The sequence below is a fragment of the Dicentrarchus labrax genome, unplaced genomic scaffold (assembly GCF_905237075.1).
Source record: "Dicentrarchus labrax unplaced genomic scaffold, dlabrax2021, whole genome shotgun sequence".
NCBI classification, from domain to species: domain Eukaryota; kingdom Metazoa; phylum Chordata; class Actinopteri; family Moronidae; genus Dicentrarchus; species Dicentrarchus labrax.
In genome coordinates this window covers 19,591,722-19,612,659 of record NW_026136721.1, presented here as the reverse complement: position 1 = coordinate 19,612,659, position 20,938 = coordinate 19,591,722, and the positions used below count along the sequence as shown (strand labels likewise).

At 41.4% G+C, this 20,938-nt stretch overlaps 1 protein-coding gene across 2 annotated transcripts in view; it reads right to left on the bottom strand.

The window, feature by feature from the left end:
- The window catches only part of ntn1a (netrin 1a), a 59,202-nt gene that overhangs the window by 27,155 nt on the left and 11,109 nt on the right, over positions 1-20,938 (bottom strand). For both annotated transcript variants that reach the window (XM_051384218.1, XM_051384219.1), the window contains exon 3: positions 182-370. In XM_051384218.1, the coding sequence (XP_051240178.1) occupies positions 182-370 (189 nt within the window). The remainder of the gene's footprint in view (positions 1-181; positions 371-20,938) is intronic.

Here is a 20,938-nt window from a genome sequence, read left to right as displayed (position 1 = left end):
ATAATCTGGCTGGTATCGAGCATGTAAATGCATTTTTTCCCCCTCTTGCTATCTTGATAAGCAATTGAAATTTTAGAGAATTCCAATCACGTGGTCTTAAAGTTTTCTTTAAAAGCCAAATGGATAGAGATGTGTGTGGTGGCCAGAAAAGAAAAAAAAAAACAGAACAAGAGCACTGTACCTTTGCAGGCTTTCCTGTGTGAGATAGGTTTGGACAGGTCTCTGTAGTAGCCCTCCTTGCAGTAGTGGCAGTGGCGTCCAGCCGTGTTGTGGCGACAGTTGAGGCAGACTCCTCCGCTCTTCCTCCCTGATAGCTTGTACAGCTCCATGTTGAAACGACACCTTCGGGCGTGAAGGTTGCAGTTACAGGCTGTGGAGGAAATAAGACAAAGATGCAAAAAGGTTGAACTAGCGTGAAACAAGTAGGTTACAGCCAAATTTGTGCTGGTTATCAACAACAAAGTAATTTAAATGATCGTGTTTTCTGCATTACATTGTATTGTGTCCTAGACTTGGCAGCTTACAGGTGCTCATGTAAGCCTTTTTGAGAGTTCTCTGGATGTCCTTTCAGGGGTTTTGATGTTTAATATTGTCTTGTTTCTCAAAGTAAATTTTCTTTACCATTGAATTGAATTGACATAAATGAAAAAGGTACGATGATATTATGAAAGACTAATCACCTCAGCAGTGGAATCATAAATCAATTATTCACTCTCATTTTAAGTTATTTGTCAGTTTAAGTCATGGTGTGGTTAGTTAGAGAGTTATCTAATAACTTATATAATAGGCATTACTACTTTTGCTATGGTTAACTCATGTTTTATTAATTCCTTATACTGACGGACATCCATTTCCAGGATATTTTGCTTGTGTTTTCAAGAGTTAAGTTGAGTTTAAACTCCTCTGATAATGAGGTCAGTGCATCCTTTTCCTACCTATCTCCGGTTGTCTTTTTCTTTCTTTCACTAAAATACTGCACTCCTTTTTCTTTTTTTTTTGAGCTCTTTTCCTCAAGGTCCTCACCTGCTCTCCAAACTTTACTAAATAGAAGGTGAAAGCCTGGTCTTACCCATCCTCCATTCCCTGCAAATCCCTGCGAGCGTGTGTGAGACCCCTCGCTGCCGCTTGTTTACTGATGAGTACAGTTGCCAGCACTGAGTTTAATTAGCCGGCTGATGTTTATTCATGACTTTCTGGCAGCAGAGTGAGGCAGACATGCCCAACTTCATTAAGGCCGGCCGTCCGAGACACCGGTCCTCCACCACTACCAGCACAGACACATTCATGCATTATTAACAGCAACACTTCTGATACAGTTTGTGGCTCCACTGTGAGTGGGTGCATACTGTACTGCATGTGTGTGTGTGTGTGTGTGTGTGTGTGTGTGTGTGTGTGTGTGTGTGTGTGTGTGTGTGTGTGTGTGTGTGCGGAAATGGGGGTTATCTGGGTCCAACTGGGGTCCCTTGGTTGGTTCATCTGTCCATGTTTTTCTGCACCAACTCTTCACACAGCTCTTTTCATCATCTGCCTGTCATAATGGCGGAAGACGGAGGACAGCTCTTCCCTCAACCTGGCTTCTTACTGGTTTGTGTGTGTTTGTTGGTTTAGAGTGTGAGTTTTGTGGTGTGTTTTTCCTGGATGTGTGTGTCTGTTTGGGACCCCCGAGACTCCTTCTCTCCACTCCAAGGACCTAATTACAATATCTTTTCTAAAATACACATACAGTACACACACACCCACACACACACATTAGCAGCTCTGTGCCTTATCAGTAGTGACTTGGCTTTCTGTCTTTCCAGCAGGACGGCAGGGGTTTAATTAGTGATAGATCTCTGCTGGTTTTCCCTCCCTGCTTCAGAATGTGCTTCACTATGTAATGACTGCAATGCAAAAAACAAGACTTTTAATGCCACAAGACAATGATATTTCCAGTAGATTTTTTTTCTGGGAAAATAAGACACGTTTCACCTTGAGAAAATCCGGGTTAAAACGATCATCTTTACTCCTGTGTCCCGTGGACTCACCTGACTGGATTTAGACCTATCCTTTTCTTAAAGTGACACAGATCTGATGTTTTCATTGTTGTCTTAAGCTAGATTTACACCTGTGCATGACTCATGTTGTTAGCCTTTCAGACAGCAGGGCAGATTCTTTGCTTTCTGGTTCCATTGGAAAACCCCTAAAGCCCACCGATAGACACAACCCAACAGTGTGTGTCTATTTCATTCATTTTGTTACATTTATTTTAGCCACAGAGATCAATTGTAATTATCAGAAAGCTCTGAAATTATCAATCTGTGTCACTGTGTTAAAAAAAGGCCACCTGAGCTGGCTGTCAATACAGCCAAAGGGCAGGTTCAGTCTCTCTTGTGATTCCAGCTCTGGGTCACAGTTGGTAAAAGCTATCTCTGAACCCGCCTGCAGGTAACATGGATCACTGTAGAGAGGAGTACAGCCGGCCTCAGACCTGCAGACACGTCTCTGTTACACAACAAAGATTGTTTCACACCCTTCCTCAATGAAGACAGGGGAATTCTAGCCTGCCGGACAACACCGCCCCGGTGAGAAAAATGTTGCTGTCCTGGGAGGCATGTTGGATATTGAAGAACTGACAGTGTACAGGCTGGATGTGAAGGTGTGGGGCAGGAGGCCACATTGTGTTTGACGGTATCATGCTTCATAAGGTATTATGTCAGATAATGGGGACGAGTGAGAAGCACTTTATCTAAACTCTCTGACACTGGGCATGATGTAAGCTAGCTCACACAATATCCCTTACACTGTCTACATTGAAAAAAAAAAAAAAACATAGGAGACAATGTTATTGCTGGCACAAATCCAAGTGTTTCATGAGCGCAGACTGTTTTAAAAATTACATCATCACAGCCTTGTCCAAATTAAGATGCATTTAATTCAAAACAATTGAAGATTTGGAAGCCAATATGCCATTTTTCTGGCGTGAGCTCATCAGGTAATCCATTCATGTGGAGTTACCTGTTTCCTTCCATCATTCCCTATTAAGTAAATAATCAACTTGTGATAACATTATGCTGTCAGTCAGACTCTCTGCTCTCAACATTTTGTTTCAATAATTGCTATTTCTTCATTTTCATGTATATTTGCACCAGATTCAGCACAGCAGTGATGTGGTATGTATGTCTCATAAAGACAAGCTCTCATCTCACTTTTGCCACATTAACTCATTACATTTTGATCACTCTGAGACTATTCTCATGTGTGTTATGATATAAATAGTTGAATTTCTGAACGGTAGACAGTTCACACAAGACCCGGTTGGGGTTGCCACACATTAACCACATATATGTGTTTTTTTATGTATGAATGTCAATTTGTATCCAATTTTTAGTTGTGGAAACGCCTTTGTCAACCCAACAGAACAAAGGCAGTTTGATACAGTCACTCCTGGCAGGAAATCTTTGTGTTAAAACACAGATTAGTATACGTTCTAGCTTCCCTAGTTTAAACACACAACATTCCTCACGCTTGCTCTTTACAACCAGCAGGATTCAGGGTTTCTACCCTTCAGCCGAGACACAAAAGCTGAGCTGTAGTGTATTTCAGACAAGCAATCAGCTCACACACCTTCACCGCAAACAAAAGCTGCTGCTGCCATTCTTCAAGGTAAAACACACACACACACACACACACACACACACACACACACACACACACACACACACACACACACACACACACACACACGCTGAGCGCATCGGGTACACTTTAAAGACAAGTTTGCTCATAGCTTTCTGTGATTCAACATTTCATCTACGTGTTAATATGAGAACAATAAATGGTGTCCTATAAGAATTTGAATAACAGTAAATATCATAAAGGGAGACACTCTGCCTAATAAAACATAATGTTTAATGTTGTGTAAGACCTATTAGTTTGAGTAGCTAGTAAATTATAATCTGCTGAAATTTTATTTTCATAATTCACATTAAGAAAGACCACATTTCCCTTTGTAGGACACCTTAAAATGTTTGGCCTGTTTTCAATCAACTGCTTCAGGCTGGATTAGTGTGTCAGTGGTCGGCTGTAACTGCCCCCAGGTGAGCAGTAAAAAGAAGTGTGAACTGATACCTTTAAAACAAGACTAATTGAATTAACTGGATAAAGCTAAGCTTACCCAAAGCTTTTCAACGCCTTCTGTAATGTGGACCACAACTGTCGAAAATGACAAAAAAAAAAGAAGAAGAAAGAAATGCTGCTTTTGAGTCTTGCAGCTGTTTTAACCTCATCTGCAGCATTTAACAGGAAACTGTTGTTTATCGGGCGTTGCTGTTTCCCGCAGATCCCAGGAAACACGCTGGCCTCGGCGCAGTGTGTGACTGTGTTATGGAAAGTTGGCTAATTAGTTTCTTTGAGTGGTTCCCAGCCTCTATCAACTGACCTCAGTCTCGTAGGCAGCACAGAGGCAGCCTTCCCTCCGCTAATTAGAGGGAAAATTCAAGCAACAGAGCTGGAGGCTGAGGTTAAGCTCATCACACTTACGATAAGCCTGGTAATTGAGGGATGTCGGTCGAAACCTTGATTTGTTCTAAAGAGACACTCAAGACACTGATCTCTGCCCCTAAATCTGCACATGCTGGATTGTGCTTGTTGTTGTGGCTGCACCTGACAGAAAAATTTTCTCTGAAAATTGAGACTCAAATTAATAAACAGAGCTCATTTACATCTATATTCGATATCTAAGTGTCCACATTGAGAAACTACTTTCTTCTCTGTCAATCAAATAGAAATGTCCAGTCTTTTTGTGCAGTCTGAGGCGGTTACAGGCCACCTCCACCCCTCCACCCAAAACATGTCAGAAAAAGCAACCAAAACCCAACACCACTGCCTGCGAGCAGGGGACCAGCAGAAGCTCTGCTATTCTGTTCCCCGCTTTTAAACAAACACCAAGGGGAGTCTACACATGAACTTTGAATCCTATGGGCGCTCCCAAAAATAATCAGATTAACTTCTAAAACCCCCTCAAGAGAAGATGAAATTGAAAATAAAATGAAATATTGGGTGTCCTCTGCCTTTGCCATGTTTGAGGGTGGGAAAGGTTTAAGAGAAAGTTTAAGTAGTATATATTCAATATGACTTATTTTTGCAAATGTTTTTATGAACTGTGCCCCAAAATATCTGGAACAACTTGATACCCTACTATACTATATAGTGCATTAAATAAAATCATGGCAGTCTGTAAGGCTTTCCCTCTTTCTATCCCCCTCAAACACACAAACACACACACACACACACACGCCTGCTCTCTCTCTGTCACTCTATCTCTCTCTGGGGGTCGATGGGGAAACATAACACACATGAATGTTTGGGAGGATTGCTGCTTGACACGGCAAAACTCAAGATAAGATGTGTGTCAAACACAAAGCCCCAAATGGATCCATTTCAGACATCCAGTGTGTTAGTAACTGATGTGTAAGTGTGTGATCATGTGACACACACACACACACACACACACACACACACACACACACACACACACACACACACACACAGACACAAGCACAAGGCAAAAATATCATGAAGGCAATCCAAGGAAATCACTGTTTCACCAATTAAAAGAGAATAAATTTTTCAGCCTTGAATGTCTACAAATTATGTTTCATTAAGGGCATTTTTTCTTTAACATGCCCTTTTCACAGCACCTTTCAATGATGGCAATTCAAAGACAAAACAAAGGTTTCTTAAATAAAAAAGCATAACTGACCGAAAGGTAAAGCAATGTATTGGTAAAGGATTGTTTCTTAGCAGAGACTCTAATTTCTTCCTGTAGGTGTACTAATATATATATATATATATATATATATATATATATATATATATATATATTATACTGTACAAGAATGAATGTCAATAAATGAGCTCAGAGATAACTATGCCAACTGTAAACAGACAGTAGACAGAAAAAATTTTAAGTTAAGGGACTACATTTCAGCAATTGGCACAAAGTGACAAAAAACAACAACACTGGCATTATCCTTTAATGTCTGGGATTTCTTGTTGAGCACAGACATCACAAACAATCATTTTGTGGCACGATTAATTCCATGTTGATATTTTCTCAGGGAGGAGCGCTTTAAAAACATGATCTTGATGATAAGTGACTCTAGCGCTTCTTGTTAGACTGATGTCGGGCCGCACGAATGAAGAAAATGCGATGATGGAATTCCACTGTGAGGAAATAATCGCTGATAATGACTGTTTCTCCCTAAACAACTGAAAGAATTTATTTTTTGAAGCCTCCATAATAACTGTTGAACCAAAACACTGAGTGATGTGAAATGACATGAAATATTTATGTTCGCTTCAAGATATACTTTACATTTTGCTCTGTTACATATCAACTTATAAATCATGTCAACTGTTTATTCAGGCTCTTCTAAATTAGAACAATGTGGCTTTTTATCTTGTGTATGTTGATCCAGACATCCGCATGATACAGGCGGGAATTTCCAAATAAAATTGGAGCTAATTGAGGGATGAAGATGATAGATGAAGTGCTCAACTGAGTGTTTTGTGTTTGTCGTTCTCTTTAGATGCAATTATGGCTTTATATAAATGTCATTTACCATTACCAGCTCAATTAATCCTTTTAAACAAGCAAATCATTTGTCTTTCATTATTTGTTGCCACAATATGTTTAATTGCTGTATGAAAGAATAAACAAATGTATTAACTGTAATTCATCTTCATACAGAAACAGGAAGTCTGTGCTCTTTTTTTCCTTCAATGTGCAATCAGGTCGCCTTTCTAAAATACTGCTAAGTGGCAGGTTTTCTCCATAAATTGCTTATTTTGTCTCTCAGTAAAGAAATCCATATAATCTGAAGAAGAACAGGAATCCATTACACAAAGTCTTGCAGCATGGACTCAAAAAACTAATAGCAATGACATAAGTTTTCGATGGCTTTTGCAATATCTGAACAAAGATATGTGTTCATTCTAAAAGGTCAAACACCTTTCGAAAAGTAACCCTCAGATTTCCTCAGCAAAAATTAGCCAGCAATTTAATTTCCATCCCCTCATTTTTGCTGAAACAAAATTCTGCAAATGGCACGGAGCACAGAGGGCGAGAGATTCAGAAAAAATACAGAGAGCAAACAAAGAAAAGAGTGGGAAAGAAGATAAGTGAAGTGTGTGGGGAGTTTAAGGTCAACACGATCGGGTCCGTGTGTATCAGGGAGAACCCTGGGAATGTCATGAAGCTACGGGGTGACGAAGCTCCGGGTGCGGGTGAGTGGGAAGAGGGAAGATAGAGGAGGATGAGGCGCCCACTGCAGAGATTATATCAGGCTAATTTAATTCCTTTATTGCAGCCAATTAGCTGCAGCACTTTAGCCCCCTGTGAGCCCTCCAGCCCTCTTCATTCGGTCTCTAATGACCCCAACTAAACTCTGGATCTCAGCTGCTCCCAAAGAAGGCCATGTTTCACAGCCGCTTTATTTTTAATAAGCAGTTTTCCTCACATACACTGTGCCACGGATGAGGGACCGAATGAGGAGAATATATAGAGAGATAAAGAAGCAAAAATAGGGGGAAAAAAGCTGGGAAAAGAAAAGATGAGGTTGACAGAGGAAGGGAAAGAGATCAGCCTGCTGCTTGTTAAATCCCAGGCCTGACTCGAGGAGACTTGGCTAATTGAGATCAAGTCACACAGAATATTCATCAGTCCTGCAGGGTTATCAAAGGCAGATTAAATATGCGGTGAGGACTGATTTTCAGTGGACAGATTCCATTTGCCATCAAGCAGCCTTTACACGCTTGTCTGACCTTTTTTTCATATCAGTCAAGCTGTTTATTTATTTCTCCTTTCTCTATTTCATAATTTAACACTCAGATGTTTTCTCATATTTGGTCAAATTATGCAATTCCCAGTGCAGACAGAGTCTATGGTGCACGTTCTGTCAGTAGATGATAAAATGTAGTCTGATTATCTGACCGAAGCAATTAAAGAGCTGTGAGAACCGCCTTGCTTCAGTGCGAGCAGGGATCCCTGATGAAGCTATTAGCAGTGGAGCGAAGGTTAATGTTAAGCAACGGATTTACAGTAGACTGCAAAGTAAATACCAGCAAAGCAGAGCACAACTCCACTTCTAGACAGCTGCTTCTACAACTTACCAGCAAGTTATCAGCACAAGTATACAGTATTTAAAGTATGAGAACAATCATATTTCTTTTCTAAAGTACAGGAAAACAAATATTTGCTGCAATTAGACTGAATAGACTACTGTATTGGCATTAACCAAATTTGACTCAATTGGTATTTCATTATTTATTGCTATTATCTTCTCAATTTTTCTCTTTTATTTGTCATTGTCACTCTTGTCATTGTTTTAATGCTTATTATCTTACCCTGTATGCATCATTTTCAACGCATCAATTTCTATAATCTTATTTTCCTTTGTGAGTGGCTGATAGCAAGTTATTTCACACTTAAACAAATACATTTGTAAAGGCATAATGTGTTATGCTATGTTTAAACCTTGAATACAGATAAAACTGGCATTTTCAAGCCACATAGTGAATACATTTGAAAATATTGGTGTTATATTTTTGTATGGATGGGGGGAAATTACACTTTCAGATTGTCATCAGATCCACTTTAAACTTGCTGGCATTTGATACAGATACAGTAGACTGACGTATAATTTTGTCCTACTACAGTAACCTCCAACTTTTAAAGACAAACTGCAAACACAGATGTGATTAGAAGCCCTTTGGCACATTAACACCATTTCAAATATTCATTACATTCACATGCACATGGCCTTACAATCGGCAGCAGCCTCCAGCAGCAGGCCAGCCTGCTCCATGCCGAGGTAAACGGCCCATATATTCCCTCTCTGTCTTCATGTGGGGGCTAATAAGGCCTTTCCTTTTTCAAGAGTCTAACTAGCCACACAGAGGCACAACAACAAAGAAAGGCCTAATGGCCTCCAATTTCCCGCATTAGTGCCCATTTAATGGCTGACCTGCCCTCTCGTTAGGCAGCGCAGCATGGGAGCACTTCTCAGCCTTAGTGCATGCACCCACACACACACATGCATGCACACACACACACACACACACACACACACACACACGATTCTCCAGCCATATTGCCTCGGGCCACTGCAACACTTCCACCCCACACTGAGACCGCATAATAGGCCAGTTTGTAAAAGGGCTGGCCTGTGATCAGTGGTGCATCCATTTGCTGAGTAATCAAGGGTCTTTTGTCTGAGTGGTGTGTGTGTGTGTGTGTGTGTGTGTGTGAGAGAAGGTGTTTGTGTCAAAGCGTGTGCACCTGCGTGAGAGAGAGAGACGGCAGGAAAGAGATTCTCTCTGCCCATCTGTCGCTCTTAAGAGTGTGTGGGTCTCGATGTGAGTGTTTGCGTGAGTAATTCCAAGATAAAGTGGCGCTGCCTGGAAAAGGTCTTCTCCAATTCATGTCTATGGGAAAACACCAGCTGACATACAGTGCGGAAATAAAGGGAGCCCGGCTAGAGGCATCGAGGGGCTGACAAGAGTGCGTTGTGTGTATGTCAGCTATGCCATAAAAATGCCATGGGTGGAGGATGACATTGGCAGGTCCTATTCAGAGCTATAGCAGTGAAAGGCCCTTTAGGGTGAAAAAAGATTCCTTAGGCCTGTCAGGTCCCCATAGCTCCCCGCTGAACAATACACACTAAGAGCAGCTGTCTTAATAGTGTGAGGGACTGACAGCTTTAGGAGCGATGCGATGCTCAGCGCAGCATCAACGCAAACTTTGGCCCAAACAACGCTCCGCTGTGTGACAACATAATACAGTCTAACAGGATAGTATACTGTTTGCCAGATAGTTTAGGCAATGAATACCTCCTGTACATTTCTATTACACGTAAGTCTTTAAAAGAACCTGAGCTGACAGTGTTGGCAGACCTGTATCACCTCAATGTTCAGGAGCCTCATGTGTGAACGGATGCAGTGGCACGATAGCAAAAGATGCTTCCTGAGTGTGATGATGATTGGAACTAACTGGATTTACAGTTTCCAAAAATCTCTGCTTTCACTTATAGGAGAGTGGTAAGGGTTTTACTGAAAGGGTGTGAGTGGGAATGGTGTGTAAATGTATTGTATTTGACTGATGGAGCAATGTTTCCTTTACAAAGTAACGGCGGATTACTGAAACAAGTGGCTGACGTTTCTTTCTGCCATCAGTGTCTGATCTAATAATCACAGTGTGAACTATCTGAGACTCCTCCTCCTAGAGTATTAGCTGTAAATCAATTGTGCAATGGTTTAAAACCACAGCGCAGCTCCTTGCCATCAAACCTGGTTGTCAAAGCCAAGTATAATAAGGTTTCTCCACAGTCTTTGCTCTCCATTGTTTTACATCCAGCCATTACCTAACCCTGTCTCTTCTGCCTAGACCCTCACACATCCACAAACACCACTTGGGCTTACGCGGAGAGGACGCGTATCGGAAACACGCGAGACTGATCTCCAAATCTCCCCTAAACAAGAGCTCTCCCTGCTCATGTCAAACATCACCTCCAGTCTATTTACTCTGCAAGTTTGGTTTCTATGGGACTAGCAGATCCATAGTGTTTAGGGTTCACATAACTCCTGGCAGGTCGTCTTGTGCGTTGCTGGCCCCGGGGCTGACAGGGATGGGCCGGTGCTGTCAGTGCTAGACAATGAGACAGAGCTTACACTGGGCTAACTCACGCTCCTCCATAACTGTGATTCATACTAATCCCACAACCTCTGCAATTAAGGCAATCACTCTGCTCCAACAATGTTAACTAAAGATTTTAAACCCATCGTATTATAACAGAATGCAGTCGGCCAACGCTGATTGGTGGCTATGAGTTGATAAAATAAACAGTGTTTGAAGATTAGATGATTATAAGATTAGATGAGTTAATTTGGCCCTTCAGGCAGGAAAAGGCAGAGAGCGTTTCCTCCTTCGTGATTCTCAGAAAGAGAGGGGAAGACACTGGATATCTTCATCAACTATCATAAGTGTTCATCTTTTTCTTTCTTTCTAGCTTGCTTTGCTTTTTCATTTGTTACCTACAGTATGTAAAAAAGAGCCCTGTGGGAGAAGGCGCTCCCTACCTTGCTTTGGAAAGTTTTCCCATAATGAACTGACTCAGCCTTAAGGATAAGCAGATGAGTCTTGGATTAGGGATGAGATAGGAATGCTCTCTTGGATTTCTTTCTATGGGTAAAAGTTTGTGGCTTCCACTCCCTAATAAAATGCACTTTGCATAAGCCAAAGACCTGGAAACATTCTTCTGGGAAGTGTCTAAAACATGACGAAAATTATTGCTACAGGTAGTTTTCTGGAAATGTCTCCTTTCCAAATTCACCTTTTGTTGAGACTTAAAGTTCAAGAAACTCAAATGTCTAGATTTTATCAGCATGGGCCTAAACTGCTTAGGTTTATAATACGTTTGAAATCTCTAGAACAGCTCCTGAGTGGGGATTGTTTTGTCAACTTTACTTTTTGTGCTCACAAGTCTCCTCCAATTTCATTAACCTCTAATTAAATACTACCCAATCCAAAACATATTGAACTAAATTATTTTTTGTCTTCTGATACATTGTAATCCCTTTCATTAGCCCAAACAATTTGGAACAATAGTGCAGGACGCTCGTGATCAGTGAAAAAAAACTACGTCCACAGAAACACTGTGGCTTCACCTCACTGGGCTGTAAATGCTTAATTTAAGCTCTGCTCGACACTATTTTATTGTAGGCTCATTAGCAACCGCAGCACCGTGGCCATGCTAAGCAGGTGGGAAACCTTTGACCTTCACACACACACCCTACATTCCTTTGTCAAGTCCCCATTACTAAGTTACCACTCTTCCGAAATGGGCCGTGACCCTCCTCCTTCTCCCCATGCTTTCCTTTTTACTCTGGGGAATGCCGGGTCTTCCCTGCTGTAGATGTCATTAGCGAGTGGTGCTCTGACGAATTTCTCTATAAAATTTATAAGCCATGAAAACAGCTTCAGTTGGGCAGTCAAACAGAGAGGAGAGGAGTTGAATTATCTGAAAGTTAGTGATAAAGGGGAATGGAGGAGTTGTGAGATGGAGCAGAAAAGAAATAAATTTCATCTAGACAGACACTGCTGCTCTTCCTCCTGCTCTCCATCCCTGTGTGTCTTTCCTTCCTGCTGAAACTGAATTGAAGTTCCACTACTTAGCTGCTTGACCTTTTCTAGCTCTTTTACAACCTGCCAATTACTATTAACACTTGTCAGGGGGCAGGTTTGGCTCAAGACCAGGTTGCAATGAAAATCCGCTTAACAGCCCTGTCTGATTACTGTGAGCACAGGAGTTCATTGTGGAAATGCCTGTTTTAGTGTCAGCATGTAGTAGTGGTTTTACACATGCCTGCTTGTGCATCGCTTTGCAGGATTTCTCTAAACCGTCCTTGAATGACAGTATTTCAGTTGTAACGCAAAGAGCTCTTTACACACACGACCTGGCTGAAATCCGAAACTGACCCAGATCCTATACAAATTAAAACCCAAGGATGGTTTGAATCCACACACTGCCCAAGAAAATCGCAGGCATTTAACACTCTGCAGGTCCAGTAGGAGGCAAACTGTGCCGTGCAGGATATGAAGTATAAATATTTAAGAAAGAAAAACTTTCCTGGAAGAATATATGTTAGAAAATGACAAACATTGTGTACTATAGGAGCTGTGCAAGATTGTTCAGCTATAAGCGAGAATGTAAACAGACGGTGAGGTTGGGTTGTCAAAGAGTGCAATCCAAGAGACATTTTAACTGTCTCAGCCAAGACAAATCACAACCTGAGGTCTCTAGTCATCTGGATACATATCGCACTTCTTTACTGCATCTGGCCTTATAGGCAGACTTCATGCAGACAGCAGCATGCGAGGGAATGATGAGGAAAGTGTAGCCGAAAAGGTCTGTGTGTGTGTGTGTGTGTGTGTGTGTGTGTGTGTGTGTGTGTGTGTGTGTGTGCGCACTGTACATTTTTGACTTCTTGCCACCAAGTCTCCTATCCAGAGGAGGGAGTGAGCGGGAAGCCACGCTGAAAGCCATAAATCCGAAACCCCACAGCACAGTTCCTTCACTTCTGTGACACATTTATTGTCCTCTTTTCATTTTCCCCCTTCTCCTCATATTGTCCTCAGCTCTCATCCATTTTTTAAAATGGCACACTCTTAAACTTTAACCTGAATTCCTCAACGTCCTTTTTTTTTTTTTTTACTCCTCAGCTTTGAGTGCATGCGGGCAGGGGGGAAACAATTTGTCACTGTAGCAGCCTGTGTTTCCTCCACCCATGTTCTCGGCTTTAAAGTCCGTTCATTCTAGATACCTCGGTCACAAATGGAGTGTGAAGCCAGCAGCAGGTTTTGCATCTGTCACAACTCAGGCGTTTTTCTTGGAACAGGCAGCAGAGAGTGGAGCTGCATGTGGAGAGCTCACAAAGAAACAGATTTTGCCAGGCTGTGGCTGAAAAATCTGATACTACAGGATAATGGACAAGATGACCTGTGCATATTACAGGGCCTGGGAGAAGCGTGAGCAACAACTTGCAGTTTTGTGTGAATATGTGATGGACAGGGAAAACCTGTGATTGACAAGATGAACCACAGTTGCCTCCAAGCTGTAGGATTTGATTAATGATGCGTCATTAAGCAACGATCAGCAGTTTTGTGACTTAATCATAATCTCTCAGACTCACTGGTACAGTTCACCTTAATCATGAGCTTAATATAAATATGTTTGCCTTATGAAACTATGAGGAAAGTGAGTGCACGCACAGTTACAGTAAGTGCTGGAGCTCAAAGAGGCCAAATAGTGCAGCACATTTCAAAGAGAAGTAGAGGATCAAAAGGATAAAAATGTGGCAAGAGTGTGCGCATGCATATGCATCACTTTTATGGCACATGTTGTCTTTGAAATCTAAAAAGAAGTCTTTGCTGTGTTTCAGCCTCAGCTGTCATAACCCAAGACCATGAGGAATTTATGCTATACATGTATATCAAACACATTTACTGTCATTTTAGATCCTTCTAGTGAGTTGACTGGCAATTACAAAATTACTGAATTGTTTTTAAAAAATCTATTTGGTGACCTTAATTCAGCAAATTGTTGTTTATTTGAATTCTGAGAGCTAGCATTTTAAGCCAGTCAATTAAGATCACATTAATTCAATACGCTTTTATTGTATCTATATTTATTTGAAGGAAAATATATTTTATACCAACCACAACTCAATAGAAAACCAATAATAAAAGCAGAATATCATAGGACTGGGGGGAAAACACTACAGTGCACATAATAAATACATAAAGTAAAGTCTGTATTTAATATTTTGTCACAATGTTTTTGTTATTTTGTCATTATTTCTTTGGCTTTATTTATAAAATATTCACTTCAGCTCACATTTTATTAAGTAAGTAGCTCCCTTTCAGAATCTGTCAGTAAGTCTTTAAAGTTTTGCTGGGGTTCATTACTAGTGTAAAACGAGAGCGTGCTGCCATCCTGCAGCAGCAGACGGGTTTCTGTGTATTAAAGCAGTGTGGCAGCTGGTTTGGTCCATGCAGATTGTTTCTGACACTGATGGAGCGGAGATGTTTTTACTGTACTGGCTCCAGAACCACATTTACTGCACTCCTCTGCTGTGGCATAGTTCCTACTGCTCCCTGCGAATTAGGCCCTCATGCACACAGGCAAGCATACACACTGCATACACACACGCATTTACATATATCCACTGCTCTAATTGCAATGTTGGAACAGTAGCCCTTCAAGGTTGTTTTTTCGAGAGCAAACAAAAATCGGAGCGCTTCATATCCTCCGTAACTAAGTGTGACACTTCTGACTCAGGCAGGAAGGATACAGTTGGGGAAGTGAAGAAGGAGGAAAAGAGACCCCTGTGATCCAGAAACCCAAAACCTCATTGTAATTTAGTCATCGGTAGAAGGCAATTAGTGAGGGAAGTACTGGTCTTTGCCAGAGCAAGCAACGGCTGACAGACGTTGAGAGTAAACTCTGCGTTTTGCAATGAAAGCACAATTTTGGTGCACTAATAATGTGACAACAGACAATGGTTGTTATTTTTAAGATAATAGCAAGTGCACGTTGAAACTTAGAAAGAAAGAACAAAGAAAGTTTTATCTTGGTCAAAAGGAAAGCAAACAGGAGATTATTTTCTGAATAAAGAGTCTGCGACGCTCGTCTAACAGGGAGGGAAATGAACGGAGGATTTATTGATGCCCCCTCTCACATTGAAGATTAAAGGCAGGAGGTGGAACGCCTCTCTATTTGTCTCATGTCTCATTCTTAATGATTTATTCAGACAAGGCTGAGCCAAAAGTTCAAACTTTTGGAGAAGGCTGCAGCAGCTAGATGTTGCAACAATACAAACTCCTGGGTGACAAAAGTGGCGGCATGACACCTGGTCATTGTGTTACCCTGTGTAGAGTGACACAATCTAGTATGAAAAGTGTTGTGTGGTACATTTTTAAAATTCTCACTTTCTATAAAGTCTGTGCATGTTAGATACGCTATGGTTAATGTAAATGAAAGATTTTGGCTACGGCAAATAAATTACAGTTAAGGTACGTTCAGATCATGGCTCAGTTAGTCCGTCACATTATACACCCATCCATCTCTCTGACCTTCACACCTTTATTTTCATCCTCCCTCTATAAATGGCACACTACATGTATGGTGCTTAGCATGAATTGTGCAGAATTGCAGAGATACTGGGCTGCAGGAGGAGGATTCAGATCAGTTTGAGTGTACAGAGGAAAACGAGGCTACGGCTATTTCCTGTGTCAGCTTATAGGTTTCCATCCAAATACAATGACTATTGTGAGCTGAGTGACTGATGAACACGTTGTGTTTTCCAGTGAAATGTAAGTGGCTGTGTAATTTATGTCAAGAAAAATATTACCCCCAATGTGTTATCGATTCTGTAGATATATTTTTATATTTGCTCTGGCAGGAGGTTGACTCTCAGCTACAGGATGATTGCGCTGCTCAGTGGGCCTAGAAAATTGGCTATAATTATCAAATAGGCCACTTAAACTTAATCTAATGAAAATGACTTCAGAAAATAGTTTGACCTGTTACTGCAGGTTTTTTGTCTTAACATCTTGCAGCTGATAAAAACCCAACAGAGGGCTGTTCCACGACACCAGATATGGATAAACGTGATCACGTTGTCAAGAATTACCTACTTTTTATAGGTTGCGTATTTCTGAAAACACTATTCAAATATCTATTTTCCCATCTGTGCAAACACCCCCCTGTCAACACATTCACAACTTCCCCATTGTTCTGTAATCCACACTGTTGTATCTAAAACATAAAATCCTCTGCATTGGCAAGGGAGGTGTCATTTCCGATTAGGTCACTGGCCGAGGCAACAACCCAAACACTAGCCACTGTTATTCTTATCCTTAAATCCCACTCTTCTATTTCTTTTTTCTGTATATCTTTGTTTGTGATCGCCTCATTCTTTATTTTCTCACTGACCTTGTTTGTTATTGGGGCTCTGAGTTAATTTAATTTCCCGCCAACTGCTATGGAAACCGCACACAGAAACCAAATACTGTCTTTCTTTCTGAAAGTGGAAACTGTGCTGCTCAATGTTCCTGGATAATGAAACGGTCGCTGTCACAGGAGGCAGGACAAAGGCCACAGTCCTTACTTTCTTTCTTTAAGTATCTGACTGTCTGGGAAATTAGTTATCAACTATTCTGGTGGGACTGTTTGTAGCTCCAAAACAGCAAGAAGTGAAATGAAAGAATATCAAGTAAATCAAGAATCCTTGATTGAGAGAACAATTCCTCAGTTTGGTTTCTGAGAAGTTGATGTACAAAACTGGCTTTTATTAGAGCTGAAATAAAATTTCAATAAAAACACAATTGCATAATGATTAGATTCAAAATATTACATATAGAATATATTTAACCCCTTATTAGGACTATGTGTGTGTATATATATATATATATATATATATATATATATTTTTTTTTTTTTTTTTTAAAGGGTGCAATTATTATATCACTTATTAATTTGAGGCATGTTGTTTCCTTTCATTGATGTGTCTTATTGGCCTAGTTTCTGGCTGGTATGTATATTTGTGCAGGGAATAGCAAGCTGTTGCCTAGAAATTACATTTATATCCTAATAAATTCAATTATTAATGCAATTTAAATTTTTCTCCCCTAACATCTGTTCATATCTCATATATTTAGGCACCCACAGCGCTTGGTTAAGGCTAGGGAAAGATTGTGGTCTTGGTTAAATAAGTGACTTGAAGAACAAGACAGGCTATGTTTTCTTTATTAACATTTAACTGAAACCACAATCATTCCCTAACCTAACCCACAGTGCTTTTGATGCCTGAACCAAACCACAAGCAGGACTCTGGATGCGTAAAAGGTCCTGCACTTTGTACGGCCACCACCCACCCTGACCACCACAGGCAGAAATATTCCATGCGAAACAAATTATTAATATATAAATGCAATCTCTAGGAGACAGGGTTGTGAGAATAAGAGTGAGCTGGATATAAAACAAGATTGTTTTTCAAAATTCTAAGAAGCCACAAATTACCAACAGGAACAAGGTCTGCATCAGCTACTGTTGATACTCCCACACCCCGCTGACAGACCAGGGGAAAGATGAGGCTGAGGAGGAACGCATTGGGAGCAAGCCACTCCCTCATGGCTACCTCTGGCTAGGCTCCATCTCTCTATCCATCTACCTCTTTCTTCACCCCACTCTTCCTGTCTTCCTCAGAGACAGGCGAATCATCTCCCATCGGTTATCCCTCATGCTCCACCTCAACTTTCATCTCAAGCCAACGACCTGTCCTGGCTGCGCAGGAGAAAGTTCAAGAAGAAAAATACATTCAAAACAAGGGGTGGGGGAGCTCCAAGGGGGGAGAGAGAGGTGAAATGCGTTCTCCAGGTTCTTTTTTATCATCAGATGGACATCTGGATATCTACAGAGACCTAGTACATAATCATTTCAATATCTGCAAGTGTCTCTTGAGGTTGGAGAGCAGGAGATAGAGGGGGAGAACGAGACCGAGGCTAGGTTTTTCTCCCTGTCATACAGGTCCAGGTCTTAGCTTTAGAGAAAACACAGAAGGGGCCCTCATTTGGAAATGAATTTTTGCCATGAACTATCATCTCATAACACAAATATTACCATTAATGACTCAATTTCCTTATAATTTCCTTATCGACCCCCCTGTAATTAGGTCCATTTGTTTGCTTTGTCATCCTGCAGTGATATGGGCCTTTTGTTATTGGAAGCATAGAGGGGACTCACACAGGAACCTGATGACTTATTCTGCTGGAGGAGGGGGTCCCCACAGCTGCTGAGGAGCCCCTGCAACACACACAGTTACACACACATTCCACAGTATGACTATAGAGGCAGCCCTCGACCTGCAACACCAAGACCCAGTAGCAGCAGCAGTGGAAGCTATTTAAATAGCACTTACTGGTAGCACGCTGAGTCAAGAGCCCCTCTCTGTCTTTATCTCTCCCACCTTCCCTCACTCTCTCACTGTGTCTCTAGGTCTCTCTCTCTTTCTCTTTCCCCTCTCTCCATAATGGGCCCTCTACAGAGGAGCTAAATCAGCTGAGGCCAGTGCTTTTTTGGAGCTTCTCTCTGCTCTCTGCTGGACACCGAGCCTAATTAATTGGTTATATTGTCCCATAGGGAGCCGAGCCAGCAAAGGGAAGGGATTAATGAGGAAGAAAAGGTGTTGGGCAAAGGAGGAAAGTGCACAGCTTTTATTGTATCAGATACTCTCCATGTCTTTTTTTTTTTTTTGTCTTTTCTGAAAGACAGAGAGGGAGAATGTGTGTGTGTTCTCATGTAAGGCGACTGAGAGAGAAAGTGTGGACTCGCAGCCCCTCACCCAACTATATGTCTTATCTTTGAGAGCTAATGAGTGATGGATTAACCTGGGATCACCCCTGGCAAATTGAAACGACCCCGCAAACTTACCCTAAGCACCCTCCCATCCTCCAAGTCTGCATTCCACTTCACACAACCAAACAAATACACACACATACAGCCAGCCTTTGGTGTTATTTTCTCTCAAGAAAATGTCATCCTCCTTAAAGGAAGGGATCTGGTTTTGATCTAAACACAGGTTATTTGTAGAGTTTAGGCTGTGGCATTAGTTATTTTGCATTAACCTGATTTCTGAATGTGACTCTGGAAGGGTCAGTAGGGTTGCAACTTGGAATGGAAATGGAAATATGGATGCATCGAACACAGAACTGTATTTGAGCACCTATTGAAACTGCAAACATAATCCCAATACTGTAAAATCTGATTTCCAGAAACAAACTTTGAACTTCTTATCATTAATCTTAGAAATCATGCACATCTATCTAAGTCAATTCCTTCAAAGTCTCCTTTCTGCATTTTATTGTAAATCTGTCTACTTTGTACTGACCTCTGCTGACTGAGATCTCTTTGTGCAACTGTGTCAACCTGCTGCCTGCAAATGCAGCTTTCTTTGCCAACTTGTTTTGGTCCAACAGGCTGCCATCCTTAAAAATAATGTATGACCCTTAGCTGCCTGAATTACTGTTGGTTGTATAGACAATCACAGGCACACACACGCAGTCTGAAACACATACACACACAAACGCAACTGTGACTTGAAGGCATCCATGACGACCGGGTGCTACAAACCTCTGGTGAACTGCTGGCTGACACACACACACACACACACACACACACACACACACACACACAGCACAGTCAGACACACACATATACACAGCCTGTGCCATGACTTATATGGGAAAGACAAAGACACTGGTCATAAATCACCGTCAGCTATTTAACAACACACCCACACACACACACACACACACACACACACACACACACACACAAGGAATTCCAGGGAAGGTTTTCTTCTGGCAGCGTTTGACGCAAAATGAAATTGTTTGACTCTGCTTGATCTGTCACAGGTGCTTTCTCCAACTCTCTCTTTGTGTGTGTTTGAGAGAGAGGAAGAAAGGTAAAAAGGTAAAAGTGTGTATGTTCAGTTCACTAAAATCTATTATCATTAAAGAGACCCTTTACAACTTAATCTGCATTTACAGTCTAAATATTTACAACATAATTAACCACCGCAGACACTATATTCCTCAGAGGCAGGTTCCAGCTGGATGCAGTTCACTCAGATGAGGACAGCAGTGTGCTATAGAAACAGCGGGGGGCGCTCTGATATAGACAGCGGGCTGCTGGAGTGTAACTTTGTCCAGCCATTAATCATCTATAGCTGTGAGTGTTAAGGACCCCTGCTTCAGGCCCAATGTGCTCACACTCGTGCTAGGTGGTCCTGTCGGCGAGCAGCGCGACTGTTGCCAGAGTGAAGTTTTTGCCAGGACTTTCACCTTGAATCAAACGCTGAGTTGCTGCAAATACAAAAGCCTCCTTCTCTTTTATGTCTCCAATTCACACACACACAGACACAGACACACACACACACACACACACACACACACACACACACACACACACACACACACACACACACATAAGTGAGTATCTGTGTTTTATTGTTGTTGTTGATGCTGTTACAGCCCCTATCAGCTACAGGGAGATTTTGGAGGGGTTGTAACAAGCTGTGCCAAGGCTTTCATTTTTAAGTGTGAACAGACTTGGATAATTGTAACATAATGTAACAACACATGCTGCACCAGCTTCAGCGCATGTTGTGATGTGTTTCTTCTACCTGAAAGTAGGAAGGAAGGAATGCAGCATGCAAAGATTTTACATTTAATCTAATTAATATTGCATTAACCGATCACTGCAAGGCACAGCCCAGGGCACAGCGCGGGAGAATGTCGTTCTTTCCTTGAAACCACTCTCTCTCTTTCTTGCTCTCTCCG